Source organism: Cibotium barometz, chromosome 13, assembly GCF_041138505.1.
Source record: "Cibotium barometz isolate CiBa-2024 chromosome 13, ASM4113850v1, whole genome shotgun sequence".
Lineage (NCBI taxonomy): Eukaryota > Viridiplantae > Streptophyta > Polypodiopsida > Cyatheales > Cibotiaceae > Cibotium > Cibotium barometz.
The window spans coordinates 27769522-27787154 of record NC_141058.1 but is presented as its reverse complement, the minus strand read 5'-3'; the positions used below and the strand labels follow the sequence as shown (position 1 = coordinate 27787154).

Below are 17633 nucleotides of genomic sequence, written 5' to 3'. Positions count from 1 at the left end.
TGAAATCATACTTAACTTGGGGCAGTAGCTCCATGTGCTTTTTTCCAATGAGGTGGGGCTTGATCTGTTGAGCCTCCTTGGAAGTGCCGACCTCCATATAGGCATTATAGTAACTCAAAGGTAGAAGAACCTAAGGTTTTCATATTATATGCATTTTGGAAACCATGGTAAAAGCAAAAATGTTCTTGTTGCAGGCATTCTTGCAAAATATCTAAAGGATCATTATTACATGTGCCATTGTTCTCCATTGCATCACTCTTCTTTGCAGTATAATTGTCATCAACTCGTAAAAACCTACATGAAAAAAAAACTTCCATGTTCAACTTCATTAGCCACATTATTATATTCATGCACTTATATGATCCAAAACATCCAAAGTAGTTATAGTTCTCACTTTTGGCCTATCTAGGTAGGTCTAAGATGTTTGGTTCACTTTAAATCTCTATGGTAAAAAAAAAACTTTACCTTAAATTGACATTAGGTTTTCTATTTCTATTTTAGCCTTTATCCTTGTTACACCATTAGGTTTCCTATTTGTATTTATGCTTCATGCTTATGGGAATGGTGTCAAGATCGTTATACTACCCAAAAAATCAAGGATGTTTGTACGTTTGAGAACAGTTGTAGCATGTGGCTCTCTAGTTGAACCAAATGGTGTCTATTTGGTTCACACTGCAAGCTTTAAATGTAGCTTGCAACTATATAGCTGGAGATATCCTTCCCACTCTTCTAAGTTATTTATCTTTAACCTAATTATTTAATTTTCCATGCTTGATAGGGTGGAAGCAGATTGGGCACATGCAACACTAGGTTATTTGTAAATGTGTGTAGTAGCGAAAGGCCCAAAGGAAATCTCCGAGACAGCAAAACACCCTACATGGGCTATGCCTAGTGCAATGTTTAAGAGGCCATGAAAACAATAGAAGCAATGCGAACGGTTGAAGTCACATAGTTTCCCAAAATCTAGATGCAGATAGTGGGCTTGTAAGAAGCTAACAAGAGTATGGAAAAAGAGGTTGTCGAGCTGAAGGCGGCTGTGGACAATCAAGAGCAAGAAGGTCGAGAACTGAAAGAAAAACTGGAGGCATCCAAATCTTCGAGCCACAACAATGAAAACTACGTCAGAGGAACTCTTTAAAATGCATTGAGATGTAATGTGGAGTATCGAAGGGCATGTAGACAAAGACAAAGGTGAGTTGGCATGTAGACAAAGACAAAGGTGAGTTGGCATGTAGACAATGCCAGGCTTGCTGTGTAGAAGGCGGACGGAACTTTGTAAATTTACGAGTTGGATGTAGTAAAGATGGACGACGGGACAAACACATAGTTGAGGGTGGTGTGGAGGGTTATTTGGAGAAGCTCAAAGCCGTCATGATGCCCACATCAGCAACAACGAACATATTTTGAATGGTGTGAAAGAACTATACGAATACACAATAGTGGAAGTTAAGTTGGATCAACACAATACAAAGTACTGAATTGTAAAAAGAAGAAGCGAGCAAATAATACAAAGCACTAAGAAGAAAGGAGTAAACAATACTACTGCTTGCAAAAATTTGATTACAAATTGATGGTGTCCGTCCAACCATGTGCTCCAGGAAAGAGCTTTGATAGTGATCTAGACAGAATCTGGATGGAGGATGTCACACTTACAAGAGTGATGAACTCGATGATAAACTAAGGTTGCTAAACTAGTCTATATTATAGTACTTAAGGTCGGCCACATTGGCCGACCCATGACTTGGTCAAAAAAATCAATCATCCATCATTCGATTGAGACTATATTAAACTACAACTAAGTCTTATAGACCGTTTAGACCCTCAAACGAGCCACACAACTCAAGAATAGTGTGCGTTGTCCAACACTCACTAATATGGTCACATAGGCCGTACAAACATGCATCCTACTTGACAGTTGTCTCTTAACCATCTTGCCACCACCACCATCCATTGTCTAAATTGGGAACTGTGGGACGCCCGAATGCTCACCACAACGATTAATCCTTATAAAGGGAACATTACAAAATAGAGCACACCCCTTTACATGCAAAACCAACACGAGAGTGATGCATTGAGTAAATGCAGTTCCAATTGGAACAACCAAAGACAATGACAAGCAAGAAGTTTGAAAGGATTTGGAGTTTGGATAACACTTAGGAGAAAAGAAGGATCCATGGGTTCATCATGTGAAACTAGTAGTAGTGACGAGGCAAAAGTGCTCAAGGAAGAGAACACAAAGATGCAGGTGGAACTGAATAAGTAGAAAGCCAAGTTCTGGAACCCGAAAGCTGGAGGGAAAAAGGTAGCAACGGAGCTGAAGCAGGAAGGAAGAAGGAAAGCATTGGTGGTGTGGAACAACATATCAATGGAGGGATGCAGTACCACCGCAACGTTCGCTTCAGAAAAATAAAGGCAAGTAATGGCGGCCTGGGTCGGGGCTCAGGAGACATTCGCCACCACCAAAAGCACCTTGAAGAGATGGAAGGTGTGATAGAAGAGTACAAACAAGTGTAGAAAAAAGAGGACATTGAAGCAATGAGAACACTCAAACAGGAGACAAGCAACCAGAAACAACCAAACAACAAGATAGACTCATAAAACAGAGAAAGACGCTCTCTTACCTGCCTAGAAGTTCCACAAAAAGGAGCTTGGAGAGCAAAGATAAAATAGTTGTTGAATTTCAGGACTGGGCAAAGCAGGAGGAGAAGGCAAGGATGGAGTTCGAGGGAAGGCAAAGTCCAGAAGCCATTGTGAAGCATGCATATGTGTACCACCATTGATCATTGCGAGCAGGAAATGGGGATTCGCCCTCGACCACAGACTGTCTCTACCTCAAGTGGAAAGAAGAGAACATAACTTTTTTAGCAGTGGCCGTAGATTGAAGGGTTCTAGTTTAACTGAAGTGGAAAGAAGAGAACATAACTTTTTTTAGCAGTGGCCGTAGATTGAAGGGTTCTAGTTTAACTGCTCATGCAGTGTCTACACGAGGCATGCCAATGTAATAGCCCATGCAACTCCCTACTCTTTATCCAGTGTAACAGCCACGGGGCTAATGGGTAGTACCCGGATAAAGAATAGGACATGGGAAGAGTTTGTATAGTGTGACGTGTGTGTGTGTGTAACTTTAGTATGCTAGGAGTAAAGTTCAAGAGAGTTTGAGTATGTACTGTGTAGCTTGTACACAATCCAGAATAGTAAAATGCTATATATGGTTCAAGGCTTTACCTTTCCATCTAAATGCATATATGAACTCTGTTTCTCTTAATGGGAGTCGTCCCTTCTATGTGATGCTTTGTGTGTCATATTGCATCCGGAATAAACACATTCCGGGTGGCTTATTGAATAAAAGATTAGGACCTCTATCATCTCTTCTTGCATATGCACGTCACGCATGCACTTAATGCTTCTTATCGCATTGGGCATAGTTGTAAGATGTAGCTCATATGAGGTGGCCAGGTGGACCGGAACCACTACAGTGTCAGGCGTGAGCGGGCAGTGACAATTAGAACAGCCATTATAGGTATAAACCCCATGGTTGTTGATGGAACATGGGGATGAAACACCAGAGTATGCGGTCCCATTGTTGTTGATGGAACATGGGCATGAAACACTAGAGTATGCGGTCCCATTGTTGTTGATCTTTATCTTGGAAATTATCCTAGCAAACAAAGAAAATGGCACCTTGGCTATAGATAGTGTGTTATGGATAGTCTCTTTTCATCCCTAAGCGAGTTCAAGGCTACGCTCTTGCTTTTTTTTTTTTGGGGGGGGGGGGAGGGGATAGGTGGAGAGAATTTTTTTTTAAAGTCGTGGAGAACCTTGTACCTTTGAGAGAAAGAAACTAATATCCTTACCAAAACTAGTTCATATCTGATATTACGGTTAGAGAAATTGGGTGGAGAAATTATGAAAAATACCATAATACTGCTTCTATGGGATTTACCTCTAAGCCTATCTTTTACCTCTTGAGGAGTGAAAATAATTTCTGATTGGGATGGGCCATTTCTGTAATTTTCTATTATAATATTCAGTATTGTTACAATATTGGAAACCTCTATGCTTGAAATCTGTGTGATAGGCCTTCGTGGCAAAGATATGTTTCGTACATCATCAGAGTAGGCATTATGTTTGCCAATTGGAGATCTACTTCCTATCCATAGCTTCACTGCATGTGATGATGATGACATGTTGGAGGACTTTGGGGCATATCTTCATAAAAGCTACTAAGTGGCATGATGATGATGGCATGTTGGAGGACTTTGGGGCATTGTTAACCACTTCATAGGTTAACATGGTTTCACCCCCACACCCGACCTACTGTAAGGCGCTTTTTCCATCTTACTTGCATGTAACAGATATCGAATTCTTGTAAGTTCTTGTAAGATGACACTGGACTTTATAAAGTGGCCCTCACTGATTAATGCCAAATAGGGAAGCCAATAACTTCATGTACATACTTGCTTAGTGGTCCATTACAATTTTTAAGTTATGTCCACTTTAGTGTGAAAGCTAGTTATTTGTATATAAGACATTTTTAACATTGAGCCCTTGCAAATAGAATACTTGTGAGCTCTCCTTCTTCTCCCTACCCTCTTGTTTGTGTTATATTGAATCTTGCTTTCTTGATGGATGCTTGCTAGATAGGTTCAATTGTACACTTCTCACTCTCATTAGCTTCTTCCCATCCACCTTTTGTGATTAGCTTCTTTCCCATTCACCTTTTTTGATTAGCTTCTTCTCCATATCATTAGCGTCTTCCCCATCCACCTTTTGTAAGAGAGAACCACTGCGAAGGCTATCTCCTTCTTACCTCCATCTGGGCAAAGGAATATCTACCTTCAACCACTTAGCAAAGGAATATCTACCTCCATCTAGGCAAAGGAATATCTACCTTCAACCACTCAGCAAAGGAAGAATTCTAGTGTGATGTCATCTCAGGAGTGAAGACACGGTGGACGAGCTAGCGTGCCCATATGGGAAGTTACATTTGTAGCTCTCTTTGGAAAAGTACCAAATGACAATTCATTAAAGGCTAAGGTAATTTCCGACATGAACATATTTGGCGCCATTGACAGGGGGAAAAATCTCTTAGCTATGTTCTTTTGGCAATTCTAAGCTATCAGGATCACATGGCTATCTAAGTTATGTTTAGATGATTTCAACAAGGAACCATTTCAATTTATATATGTGCCCTGGTGCCCAAAGATTATTGAATAAACCATTTTTCTTGAAGAGCTTGTTTGACATTTGGAGGTACTACATACAATACAATTGTGACAACACGTGCTGCTCATTGATGACATGTGGTACAAGTGCCTTGAGTGACCCATATATATGCCTTTTGTCGTCCCGAGCCATTTGATCCAGAGGAAACCTCTCCAGATCCATATTTCCCCTTTTTGATATATTGGCTCATTCATTGGAACACCACCCGCAACAACATACTGATTGCAGACATTATTGCAAATTGAATAAGATGAACAATCTTAAGGATGTGGTGTCTTTGCTAACATCCCATTACCACCGCACATTATCACTACACATTTATCATGATGCGGTCACATAGTGGACATGATAGGCCTTGCGGTTTGTAGTCTTGTAGTACATATATTTTGCTTCATTTGTTTTCACCTACTTTGCCACCTTGGAGTACAAGTTCCAATCTGTCTCAGAGTAATATGGCAATATTTTGGTGTATGTAAAACATAATATCTCTATTAGACACAAGATCTACTGTTCTTGTATAACTTCTGATGTAACTGCTATGTTCCTACATAATTTTTTTGTCATATATGAATGATCAAAAGTTTATATTTATGTCTCTGTTGTATATTGGTCTGTAATAGCACCACATATGTTTAGTTGTTATCTTTTCATGTTGTTTTTCTGTGCTATATAGCACAACATAACATGTGGATTATATCCTTTGTGCATGTGCTATATAGAACAATCTACTTGGATTATTTTTTGCACAACATTATATAGCATTGAAATATCATATAGCACAACAAAATATGTGCTATATAGCACAATGTATGTGCTATATAGTACTTAAATTCTATTAGCACATAGATTATGCTATATATAGCACAATCTATGTGCTAGATAGTACTTAAATTTTATTGATCTATGTGCTAGATAGTACTTAAATTTTATTGATCTCTAATACACACCATGTTGCATGATTTATGTGCTAACAATCATTAAGATTTTTGCTATATAGCACCATGTGTGTGCTATATAGCATAATCTAATGTGTTAAATGTATAGGCCACAAAATATATGCTATATAGCGTAATGGTTGGATTATTTTTTGCACAACATTATATAGCACTTAAATTTCATATAACATTATATAGCACTTAAATTTCATATAACATAGATTTGATACACACCATGTAGCATGTTTTATGTACTAGTAATCAGGTAGAAATCATTAAGATCTCTGATATATAGCACAATGTATGTTCTATATAGCATAGTCTGATGTGTTAAATGTATATGATTTTGGGGTAGGTAGTCTTGGAGGTCTCAAGAGTTAGTTCCCTTAGCTAATATTACATTATAAGGCTCATGGGCTGAGCAAGTTTAAGAGCAAGATACATCTCTTTTCTACTCTCACTAACTGTAACTTATTATCAGGTTGTGGAAATAAGGTACTGGTTACAGTTCTAGTGGTTCAAATCTTCACATTCTAATGTGTTGTTCAGTTCTTGGGAGATAGCTCTCCCTAGCTTTCCCTTCTTGCCTGCCAAAACTTAATATTTCAACATTAAGTATCCCTAGAACTAAGTTGCAGACTTTGCTAACTCTTTGGCTATTCTTGCAAGACTTTGGTGGAAATACATATGTTGATGTATTTATTTTGTTGATTAGGAAGACTGGGGTATCTTAAAGATATTTTGTGCTTGGTCTTCCTCTGAAGAATAGATGCAGTGAAGGATGGTAGATTCAAAGAGTGAAGTATTCTAATGTAATCTAAAGTAGTAGAACAGAACAATTTAAGAGGATGATAGTATTTTGTAAAACCCTATGAAGGATAGAATTGTTGGATTTGGTTTTTTGAAGAAAATATGATGACACGTTTAAGACTTTATAGTTGAGATTTATAGTTGAGATGTGCCTCACGTTGTAGCCTCATATGGCAATGCATTATATATAGCTTCATGCACCTCAAAGGATAGGTTGTATATGTTGAATTTGGAATCCACCACCAACTCCATGTCAAACTTTAGGGCTTTATAACAAGATGAGAGAAGATAAAGGCGATAGGCTTGGTTTCAAGGAAACAATAATGATGGTCACTACGCTTTTCATAGTACCATCCATAAAACAAGCTGTGAGACCTTATGGAAAACAATACCCCACTGGTCTTTAAGCACTTTGCCGGTTGTTTGCTTTGCATGGCTACATTTGAGAATGAAATTGTCCACACCTTTATCATTTCCCTCTTCTGCATTAGCATCATAATTTCCTCCTTTAATAAGAAGATCACTCATCAACAACTCCTCACAACCCTCGTAGTAGATAGGTTGTTCAACTAAATTTTCTATAGTTTTTTGACGCCTCATCAGTTGGACAAGGAATGCCTTGTGCCCAAACTTGAATGTAGGAATTGTTCTCCATAAGACAATAGCATTGTGCAAAAGCAAAGCATGGCTACATTTGAGAATGAAGTAGTCCAATGCTATTGTCTCCTATCCACATCCCCAACCTTTATCTCCTGGAACACTCTTTTAGTTGGTCTTTCCTTACTCTTATAGCTACTAGAAGCACAACTAGTCATTGTATTTGACAAAAATTGCAGAACATCAGTTGTCTGCTTCAATACCACGCCACATCAGTCTTAAGCTGCTCATGTGTAAGAGGCCTTTTAATCATTGCACCTACACTATTATGTTCCCCTTTGCCACATGGTTGGATAAAAAAAGAGTTACAAGGCATCAGGACATTAGTTAGTGCAATGAATCTTACAACAAAGTAAAAGGGTCTTATTGCCTTAAACTAAGATGTTGCTCCATTTGATCTGTGCACCCAATGCCTTGTGAGGTGTATACCTCAATTCTTTAAGACACTTGCAATGAAGCAAAAAGAAATGTTATATACAAAAAGAGTGTCATGTGTTTTATCATTAGATATCTAAAATTCATCTTCTTGATCATTTTGTCATCCATGGTGTTAGGGGCAATAAGTAATATATGAACAAGGATTGTACATTGATCAGTATACCAATGCATGGATTGAATTTCATTTTTCCCTTTAAATGAGTAATTCTCCACAAAATCTACTATAAACACAATGACATTTGAAGGGAAGTTCTTCTTCACACTCCCTAAACCGATCTGCCTTCGATTTGTGTATAAAGTTATGTCTAATAAACTTGGGTGTACAATACATTAACATTGATAACATGACATTGATTTTGGCATCTCTTTGACCGATAAAACTTTGTAGCTTTTCTTTTTCCTAGCCAACATCGATATCCTCAAACACCTGCACAACCACCTTTTTTGGCATGTTTGCTTCTTCACATGGGAAAAGTGCAAGTTTCTGTACACACCTTTCACAATCTCCCATAAGGCACTTGTAATCGTGGAATGTTGAGTCTTTGTGCCCCTTGACCCAACTAAAGGCGCATGTGCTGCACATTTGCATATTCCTGCTAATGAAAGCATATTCTACAAAGACAAGAACATGATACTCCATGTAAATCCATGTAAATCAAATGCGAGCATATGAATATGGTTAAGATAATATTTTAGGTATATAATTTGTATGTGGTATATGCAACATGTTTCTGTCCTTAAGCTTGCTTAGAAAGAAGGGTTTCAGCTTCTCAAAGGATCACTGTCCATACAGACACATGTATATGCAACTTTGAACCTCATAAAGAACTTTGCCTGCATGGAAAAAAAACATGAGAATATTAGAACATGAAATAACACACCAATAGTTGTGCAAACAAAAACTCACAAAACTACATCACATTTGTATTAAGTTAAATACAACAGCTACATAGTACACATAGCACATGATTAGAGATAAAACACTTATGCTATATATATTTAACAAGGATTATTTTGCTATATAGTAGATGGTGTGTGCTGCTTTATAGCATATGGTGTGTGTGCTATACACCACATTGTAATGTTATATTCATGCTATCCAAATTTAGTGTGTATGTGCCATTAGGATATGTGTTATGTATGTGCTCACACTATTAACACACTATGTATGCTATATAGCACACTCTGTGCTATATAACACAATGTATGTGCTATGTAGTACATTATAAATATAGCACATTGAATGTATCACATTGTATGTGCTATATAGCCCACCACATACGTTGTATGTGCTATGTGCTATATAGCCCACCACATACGTTGTATACCACACTACTACATAGCATAATGAATCTGTGATATTACACAATGAATTTGCTAGATAGCACACTGTATAAGCACAATTATGTCAATAAATGCCCACACTCCATGTGCCTCCTTGTGCTTTCCATGTGCTATGTTTTTGACATTGACTTCACCTTTTACAACAACAAGTAACCATACAAATCAACCTTTGAGTTAGGACCCTTAGTCTTTCTTCCTTTCTAATGTGCATGCTCTGCCCCTTGCTCTATTCATGTTGTACCCTCACACATTGCCCAAATAAAGACATTTATGTGCCCGTGGAGATGACCAAGTTAATGTGAAGTGACCACCAGGTTCCAAAATTAAAAAACCCAATATCTTGACATGTGAACTTGCTGCTTGTTACTCAATTAATATCTCAATAAATATTGGTTACGGTTGGCAAGGGGTGAACATGGAAATCTTGAGCTCGAGTGGTTGTCATTTAGTTGAAAAGAGCTTTTGATTGGGTCAAGGCTCAAGTGACTAGAGCCTAGACCCAAGGTTGCATTGAAATAGTCTTGAGCTCGAGTGGTTGCCATTTAGTTGAAAAGAGCCTTTGATTAGGTCGAGGCTCAACACTAGAGCTTCAAATTATTTTGGATTTTGTGGAGTTGACCCATGTGTTGCACATAGTTGCTGCTAATGGTAGACCAATCGTGTGGAGAAAAATAATGTCGGAAGACTTAGAAGTTGGTTGGTATCAAGTTTCAAGGTATGATGGAAAAGTAAACCACAAAACAATTTGAAGTATTACTTTTTAGCAATTAAAGAAACATTCAAAAGTTATAGTGTTACACGTAAGTTACATTGTTACACTTGGCACTCAGTAAACGTGATGACATATTGAAAAAATCATTATGACATCAAGAACCTATGGAGGCACTCAGATTATTAATCACCAAACTAATTGAGCTTGAAGGCTAAATTGTTGTGAACATTTAAGTTATGGGAGAGCTATAGCCTAGGAGCGAATCTTTACAAAGAAGCATTGCAATGGGGTCTTTACAATCAATTTCATAAAAAACATGGGACAATTCAAGTGATACTTTTATTTTGTTTTAAAGTTAAGAGTCACTTCGATCAAGAGTTGTTGTTCCTAGGTGTTAAGATCTCTGACAAATAAAAAGACCCATAGCCAATAAGAACTATGCATGCCAAACATTACCACAATAAGACTCGTAGCCAATAAGAACTATGCATGCCAAACATTACCAATGAAGTCTTTAGGTAATCCCCTTTTTGCCAACTAGGCATAATACCATGAGTTTCCTTTGCTCTTGCTAAGAGATTATAGATTAGAGTTGATTATAACCACCCCACCCTCGCACCCCACCCCACCCCACCCACACACACACACACACACACACACACACACATGTGCGGGCACGCATGCACTCGCACACACACACGAAATTGAAAAAAAGCAAAGTAAGGTCTAGGAACATGATGCAAAAACCATGATCTTTTGAAGAAATGGTGGGGGACATTAAATTCATGATGCAAAAACCATGATCTTTTGAAGAAATGGTGGGGGACATTAAATTTAAGATCTTTGAAGGTCTTATCTAAAAAATAAATAAAAAGTGAGGTGTGTGAAAGAGTTTCGCGTGTGACGGTAGCCTATTGTTAACGTTTTAGTGGCACCAACGAATCCCGATGTATGCGCCGGAGGTAGAGATATAGAGGGCAGCCGTCCAAAAGGCGAGCGTCGCAATCGAGATCAGCTCGTAGAAGAGCACAGGCCAGTGGAATTTAGACCTGCAATCTGCTTGGTTGAATCGCGGCGTCCCGTCTGCTTCATACTTGAGAAGACACTTCCTTTGGGCGGGCTTGTGGCTCGTCGGCCACAGCACATACATGACTGGCACCAGCATGTGTGCGCACGTGGTGAGCAGGAAGAACGACAACCCCAGCACGTGTGCAATCGTCTTGCAGTCACCCTGCGTAAACCGACCCACAGCAACATACACTCGAGTGCCCACCACGGCTATGGCGAGTATCACGAAGACAAGATGGACGCGCACGTGCTTGAGTTGGGTGAGGAGGGGGTGGTGCTGGGCGTCCGCCTCGCTGCTGCTGCGGCCGATAGTGGTGGTGGGTACAAAGTTGAAGGTGCTCTTGTAATCAAAGGTAGCTTGCATGACCATTTTGAAGAAGAAGGGGGTCATCCACCAGAACTGAGACTCCTCTCTATTGCGGCTTTGCATGGAGTTTGGCAATTCCAGCCACAAGGAATACCATGTTAGCCTCCATAGCACCATAGAAACGGCGAGGTAAACCAACAGATGAAGATTGTCCTGCGCGTCGCCCACTATTAAGGGCAAGCCAAGGGCAAGAACGCTAAGCATGGTGGCAGCAAAAACAATGTTGATGACAGCTAAGTAATAATACACGGTGTGCCACACAAAGCAAACCCTAAGCATGAAGCTAAGCTGGCTCTTAGGGCCAAGCATGGCTTTCCAAGTGTTGGAGAACTGTTGAAAGGCACCACGGCCCCAGCGTTGGCGTTGATTAATGTAAGCTTCTAAGGTCCAGGGTGTGAGGCCGATTTGGAGCTTTTCTGTTAAGTAGACGGATTTGAAGCCGAGATGAAATAGAGCAAATGCGGTGACCGTGTCCTCGGTGATGGAGTGGGGCTGGAAGCCGCCCACCAGGTCGAGGTGGGCACGGCGGAAGATGGCGCCGGTTCCGATGCAGCTGGCGGCGCCGACGCTGTCACGGTGGACAAGCACCCTCTCGTAGCTGAACACACAGGCGTCGTTCAGTGGGTCGCCTGTCGGCACATTGTAGTAGTACTGTGGCACCTGCACGAACGACACCTTTGATGCATCCACTATGTGTGGTAGCACCTTGCGCAAGAAGGATGGGTGCAGTATCATGTCCGCGTCCATCATCACCACATACTCCGCATCCGAGTTCTTCAACCCGTAGTTGAGATTGCCGCACTTGAAGTGGTGTGGCACACCCGGAATCTAAACAACACATTAAACACACATGAGAAAAGAGATCAAACATCCCATAACCATTCCACACCTTGGTGGTGGTGCACACGCTAATCGTTTACAGGAAACAGGAAGTCGTTTCTTACCTCCTTCATCCAAACTATTACCCTGATCTAGTGCAGAGTTACTACTTGCCATTGTCATTCACTCAAAGCCTTCTTCTTCTCCTCCCACTAACACTTCTCATCACCAAAACCAGTCCCTCCTTCCTATCACAACTCAGCTTCCAACGAAATACCTCTCCTTCAAGCCCCATCCTACTCAGCTTGACTCATGTGTCCCTTCTTGCTTGCATTGCCCCATCCTCCCCTCCTTCTTCTTCTTAAAAAAAAAAAACACATGCACACCCCCCGCCCCCTGTTCTTCTTCTTAAAAAAAAACTTGCAACCAACCCACCTTTAATTTCTTCCCCCCTTTCCTCCTCCCTAAAGGCTATGAAACTCCCTTATTCAATGTACATGCAGTTACAACCACCCAACCACCCCCTTCATATAGGCTAGGAAACTCCCTTAGCCATATACATGCACTTACAACCCCTTCAACCACTTCTCCCTTGTACTTGGCCCTTCCCTCCTCTTGACGTAGCTATGAGCAGATAACCCACCCGCCAACTGCACCCTTCATTTTCCTTTGGTGTTCTGATTTGGGGGGAGGGGGAGATTAAGCATGTTTTTTTGTGAACACACACATGCACAAGCACAAGCACACGCCAAAAGATCTCACTCTTTTAAACATAACATATCCGTCCCATTGTTATAAATTATACCCCTCTATCAAACACATAAACCCATGTGTTTACATACTATACCATTCATTTAAATAAAAATCCAAATGTGAATGTGAGTGTATATATAATTTAAGGTACATCAATCCTAATGGTAGTTTTTGCAAGTGAGTGTAGGTGTGCATGCACACACACACGTGCATAAATAACATAGATGCACTTGGAACCCCACACATGTGCTCACACACAAACCATACAAGAGTGTGTGTGCGCGTGTGCGTGCATGTTTGTGTGTGGGAGAGAGAGAGAGATATCAAATGCTAGCTTTGTCTTTATGTCCAGCGAAGGTGATACAGAAGGCCGTGAACCGTATGCACACACATAGAATATGTGTGGTTTCAGAAGAAGGTAGAGCGACATCTCCTGGGGGGCATATCGTGTACTGGTTAGGGGAAAAGTTATGTGTTTCAAATAACGATCCACCTGAGTTCGGATCCTTTGGTGGCAGAGTATGGGTTTGTTCTTTGGGGTGCCTTGGTGCTTATGGGACTTAAGAAAAGCTTCTAAGTCCCATGTGGGCAAGATCCCAAGGAGGTAGAGCTGCTCGATAAAAAAGGGTTCCTTATATTGAGTGTTGCTGCTCCTTTTTTGTACAAATTACTTATGGGTTTTAAATAACGATCCACCCGAGTTCGGATCCTTTGGCAGAGTATGGGTGTGCTCTTTGGGGTGCACCAATAAAAAAGGGCTCGTTATATTGATTGTTGCTGCTCCCTTTTTGTACATGACAAGAGCTAGCATTTGATATCGAAGAGAGAGAGAGAGAGAGAGAGAGAGAGAGAGAGAGAGAGTGTTAAGGAATTATGTGGAGCATTACAAGCCATAAGGAATCGAATTTGTAGTAAGTATCATAGGAGGGTAAAATGTGGGGGGAAAAATTTGGTATGGATGTTTGTAACAAAACGACTATTTTATAAGGTTGATTAAATTTACTCTAGGCTAACTTTGATCACAACAAAATAAGTTTAAGCAAATATACATAATAAAACTATCCTTTTACTAAAGAATGAAGCCATCAATCAATGGATAGAAATCAATCAATGGATAGAATAAATTTATTTCCATCTATGCTGCCCAACATTTTCTCTCATTAATTAATGAGGAGAAAATTAAATCTATACATTTTCCCAAAACCTTAGACTTTGTGTGTGGGCCTTAGAGAGATTTTTTCGCAAAGATTTTTTGATGTTGACTTTAATGAGGTTTTTTTAAAGTATGAAATCCTAAAAAGCATTGTTTTTGCATGCTTGATATGTGTCTTCTCTCTCTATCGATTCAAGTTATACTATTGGGCATAAGGTCTCTCTCTTTCTTCCCTTAAGATCCTAGAGTAAGTGCATAGTCTCTCTTGCTATCTTGACCTCTATAAACCTATAATTGGACACTCTCTTTCTTCACTTAAGATCCTAGAGCAAGTGCATAGTCTCTCTCGCTATAGACGAGTTTCTTTACAAACCTTTAAATGGACACACACACACACACACTCTCTCTCTCTCTCTCTCTCTCTCTCTCTCTCTCTCTATGTGCACATGCTACTATGCCCTTTTCACTACCTCAAGGGTTTCACTTGTAAATATGTAAGTGTGTCATGAGATAAAGCATGCATATCTTCAATGACAAAGCTCTTACAAAGAAGAATGGCTTGGGCCTATCCTAATCAAGGGATAAGGGCAATAGCCAAGGAAGGGGAATTCACTAGAATGAGTTTTTAATTCACATTTTTAAGATAAGTTTATAGACATGTTCTTACATAAAGGAATTTTTAAACATATAAGTTTGAATAGAAAAAGCGATCATTTTAAACAATCAAAAAATTGAATCCCCTCGAGGTCAGCGCACCAGACCTCATTTTCGAGGTTGGGGAGTAGGGAGCTGGGGGGCTTTGGAGTGTTGAGAAATCTTTTGTTGATTGGCCATGGGCAAGGGCATGAAGTTGCTAGGAGGGTGCTTTGTTGGAACAGAGCAAGGCAGTGCTTGTTGCTGCAAATGAGCATCCTAAGGTGGAAACCTTAATATTAAGGGTTCCAGCGTATGCGTAAGCAACTCATTATTTAAGACACTAGTGGGGTGATCTGTGTTTTGCATGTCTTTTCAAACTTTTAAATTCAAATTGTACTCCAACCTCGTCGAACCTCCTCCTCTTCTTCCCAGACCTCCAAATTCTTGCTATGTGGAAGCTTTGTAAAACTCTTCCTTTATATAATATTGTATAGAGATATAGAAATGTAAAATATATTTGTGATTGGGAGAAGTTAACATGCTATGTGCCCAAGGTTTTGATCTTCATGTTTCAAGGTGTTTATATATAGGCTCAACAGCGGAGATTCCCCTTCTCATCTAATGTGCATACTATCAAAAGTCTGCCGCCAATGAGCTTGATCAAAAAGGAAGGATTACTGTTTTAATATTTAATTAGAAGGGGGAAAGAGATATACCTTCTCTCGCCGCAGATAAACAAGCCGCTGCGATCCGCTTTCCACCTGCAGAGCCTCGCAGAAAGCCTTCAAATCATCATCGCCGCCGTCGTCGAGCACCAAAATCTTGAAGCGATCTTGGGGATAATCTACAGCCAAAGCCGCTTTAATACTTTCTTGAGGAATTTCAGTTGGCTCCTTGCAACAAGGCAAGAAAATGTGCACACACGGATGGTGGTCATTGGATGTCTCACTGTTAACATCATCTTTTGATAAACTAAGGTCTGGCCTAATCCCTGGTGGCAGCAGATGATCAGCTATGGCAGCCATTATATTACCCATGAAGTAGGCGCACTCACAGGACAGCACAATCAATAGCCAAGGTGCAGTCAGAACAAGCTCCTTCATATTTCTTGCATAGAGGAGAGATTTGAAGGCCAAGTAGTTGAAGCTCGCAGCCAGATGGGCTATCACTAAGCAGCTTGTCACAACATGGAGGAAAAGCTTGTAACGAGGTCCAAGTTTTCTTAGGTTAATTGCTTGCTCTTTGCAGCAACATGGTGTTGATTTAATACGGGTGCTAATTCCAGGTAAGAGAGCAGTTAGCTCCTCCTCTTTCTCCTGCAGTGGCGTCTGATTATGGCAAGTAAGCTCCTGCTCAGCCATGGTTAATTAAAGCTAACTAGCTTTGCAGAGTAGCTTCTGCAGTCCTCTACCAAGCAATCAACTATATAAGGGAGGAAGCTCATTCTGCAAGGGAACCTTCACATTCATGAGATGTACTGTAGTATGCTTACATGGGATTATCACACAATATTAATGACAATATTCTGTTTCCTAGGAGGCGTCGTTTTATGATGTCGTGAGTCGTGACTCGTGAGGTGGTAGAAGTATGTTATAATTGTGTGTGTGCTACGAGACAAACTGAGGAATCAAAAATTTAAGACGGACGTAGTACAACAGCATCAATAGCTTGTCACTACCCTATGAGGGTGTGCGCGGCTCAAATTTTGGTCCACCTTCACATGTGTCTTAAAGGTGTATGTGTGTGTGGGTGTGGGGGGCAGTGTTCGAAAAAAACTATTTTCCCAAAAAGTAAAAAACCTTCATCTAAAAATTGTGAAATTATTTATAAAGAAAATTTTCAAATTTTGAAGGTTTTTGTTCTACAACCCCTCAAAATATGCAGGTTTTTGTACCCTTAAGTTTCAAATTTGAAGGTAATTTTAAAAATCTGCAAGTGCAAATTACACTATACCCGGGTTTTTTTCGAACACTGGTGGGGGGTGGTGGTCGGGTGGGGTGGGGTGTGTTTTTGGGGGGTGTAGGGGGGGGGGTGTGCGCGGCTCAAATTTTGGTCCACCTTCACATTAATATTAATGCTAATTTGCAAGAACATCAAGTCTTAAAAGAGCCTTGCCCTATTGGCATCTCTCATGGAGTGACATTTTGCGAGGAGGAAGAGAAGGGGATAAAAAACCTGTGTTTTGAAGGGGTGTGTGTGGGTGGTGGTGGTGGTGTACGTGTGGTAGGGGAGGGGGTGTTTGCGACATGGTGGGGTGGGAGTTAAGGGGTGTGTGTGGCATCATTGATACAACATCATTGTAGTGGGGTAGCATGTAAACTTTTATCACGTGATTTTTGAAACCTCTCTTTCTTGGCCTTAATACTTTGAATTATTAAAAATGAAATTAGTAAAATCTAAGACTATGCTCTAAGACTATATTTTTTGATATGATTATGTTCATGACGTTTCTAGAAGCACGCAAAAGCAAACACACACTTTCCAACTTTAGGAGACCCCTAGAAAGCTCAGTTGTAGATTCTATCCATGTCTTTTCTAAACCCCCCTTGGCAACCCCTCTCTCTCTCTCTGTCTCTCTCTTTGTCTCTCTCTCTCTCTCTCTCTCTCTCTTTCTCTCTCTCTCTCTCACACACACACAAACAAACACACACACACACACACACACACACACAAACACACACATTTCCTAAAACAAGGATATCTTCTTGGGGGTGT

At 40.2% G+C, this 17633-nt stretch overlaps 1 protein-coding gene across 1 annotated transcript; it reads right to left on the bottom strand.

Annotated features, from left to right (window-relative positions):
• Positions 1-10948: 10948 nt before the first annotated feature.
• LOC147632555 (putative xyloglucan glycosyltransferase 3) lies at positions 10949-16384 on the bottom strand. The gene is made up of 2 exons (XM_086806884.1): positions 15635-16384; positions 10949-12385 (listed from the first exon to the last, which is right to left on the bottom strand). Exons 1-2 carry the CDS (start codon positions 16277-16279, stop codon positions 11048-11050), a joined length of 1983 nt encoding a protein of 660 aa, XP_086663010.1. The 5' UTR covers positions 16280-16384; the 3' UTR covers positions 10949-11047.
• Positions 16385-17633: the final 1249 nt, after the last annotated feature.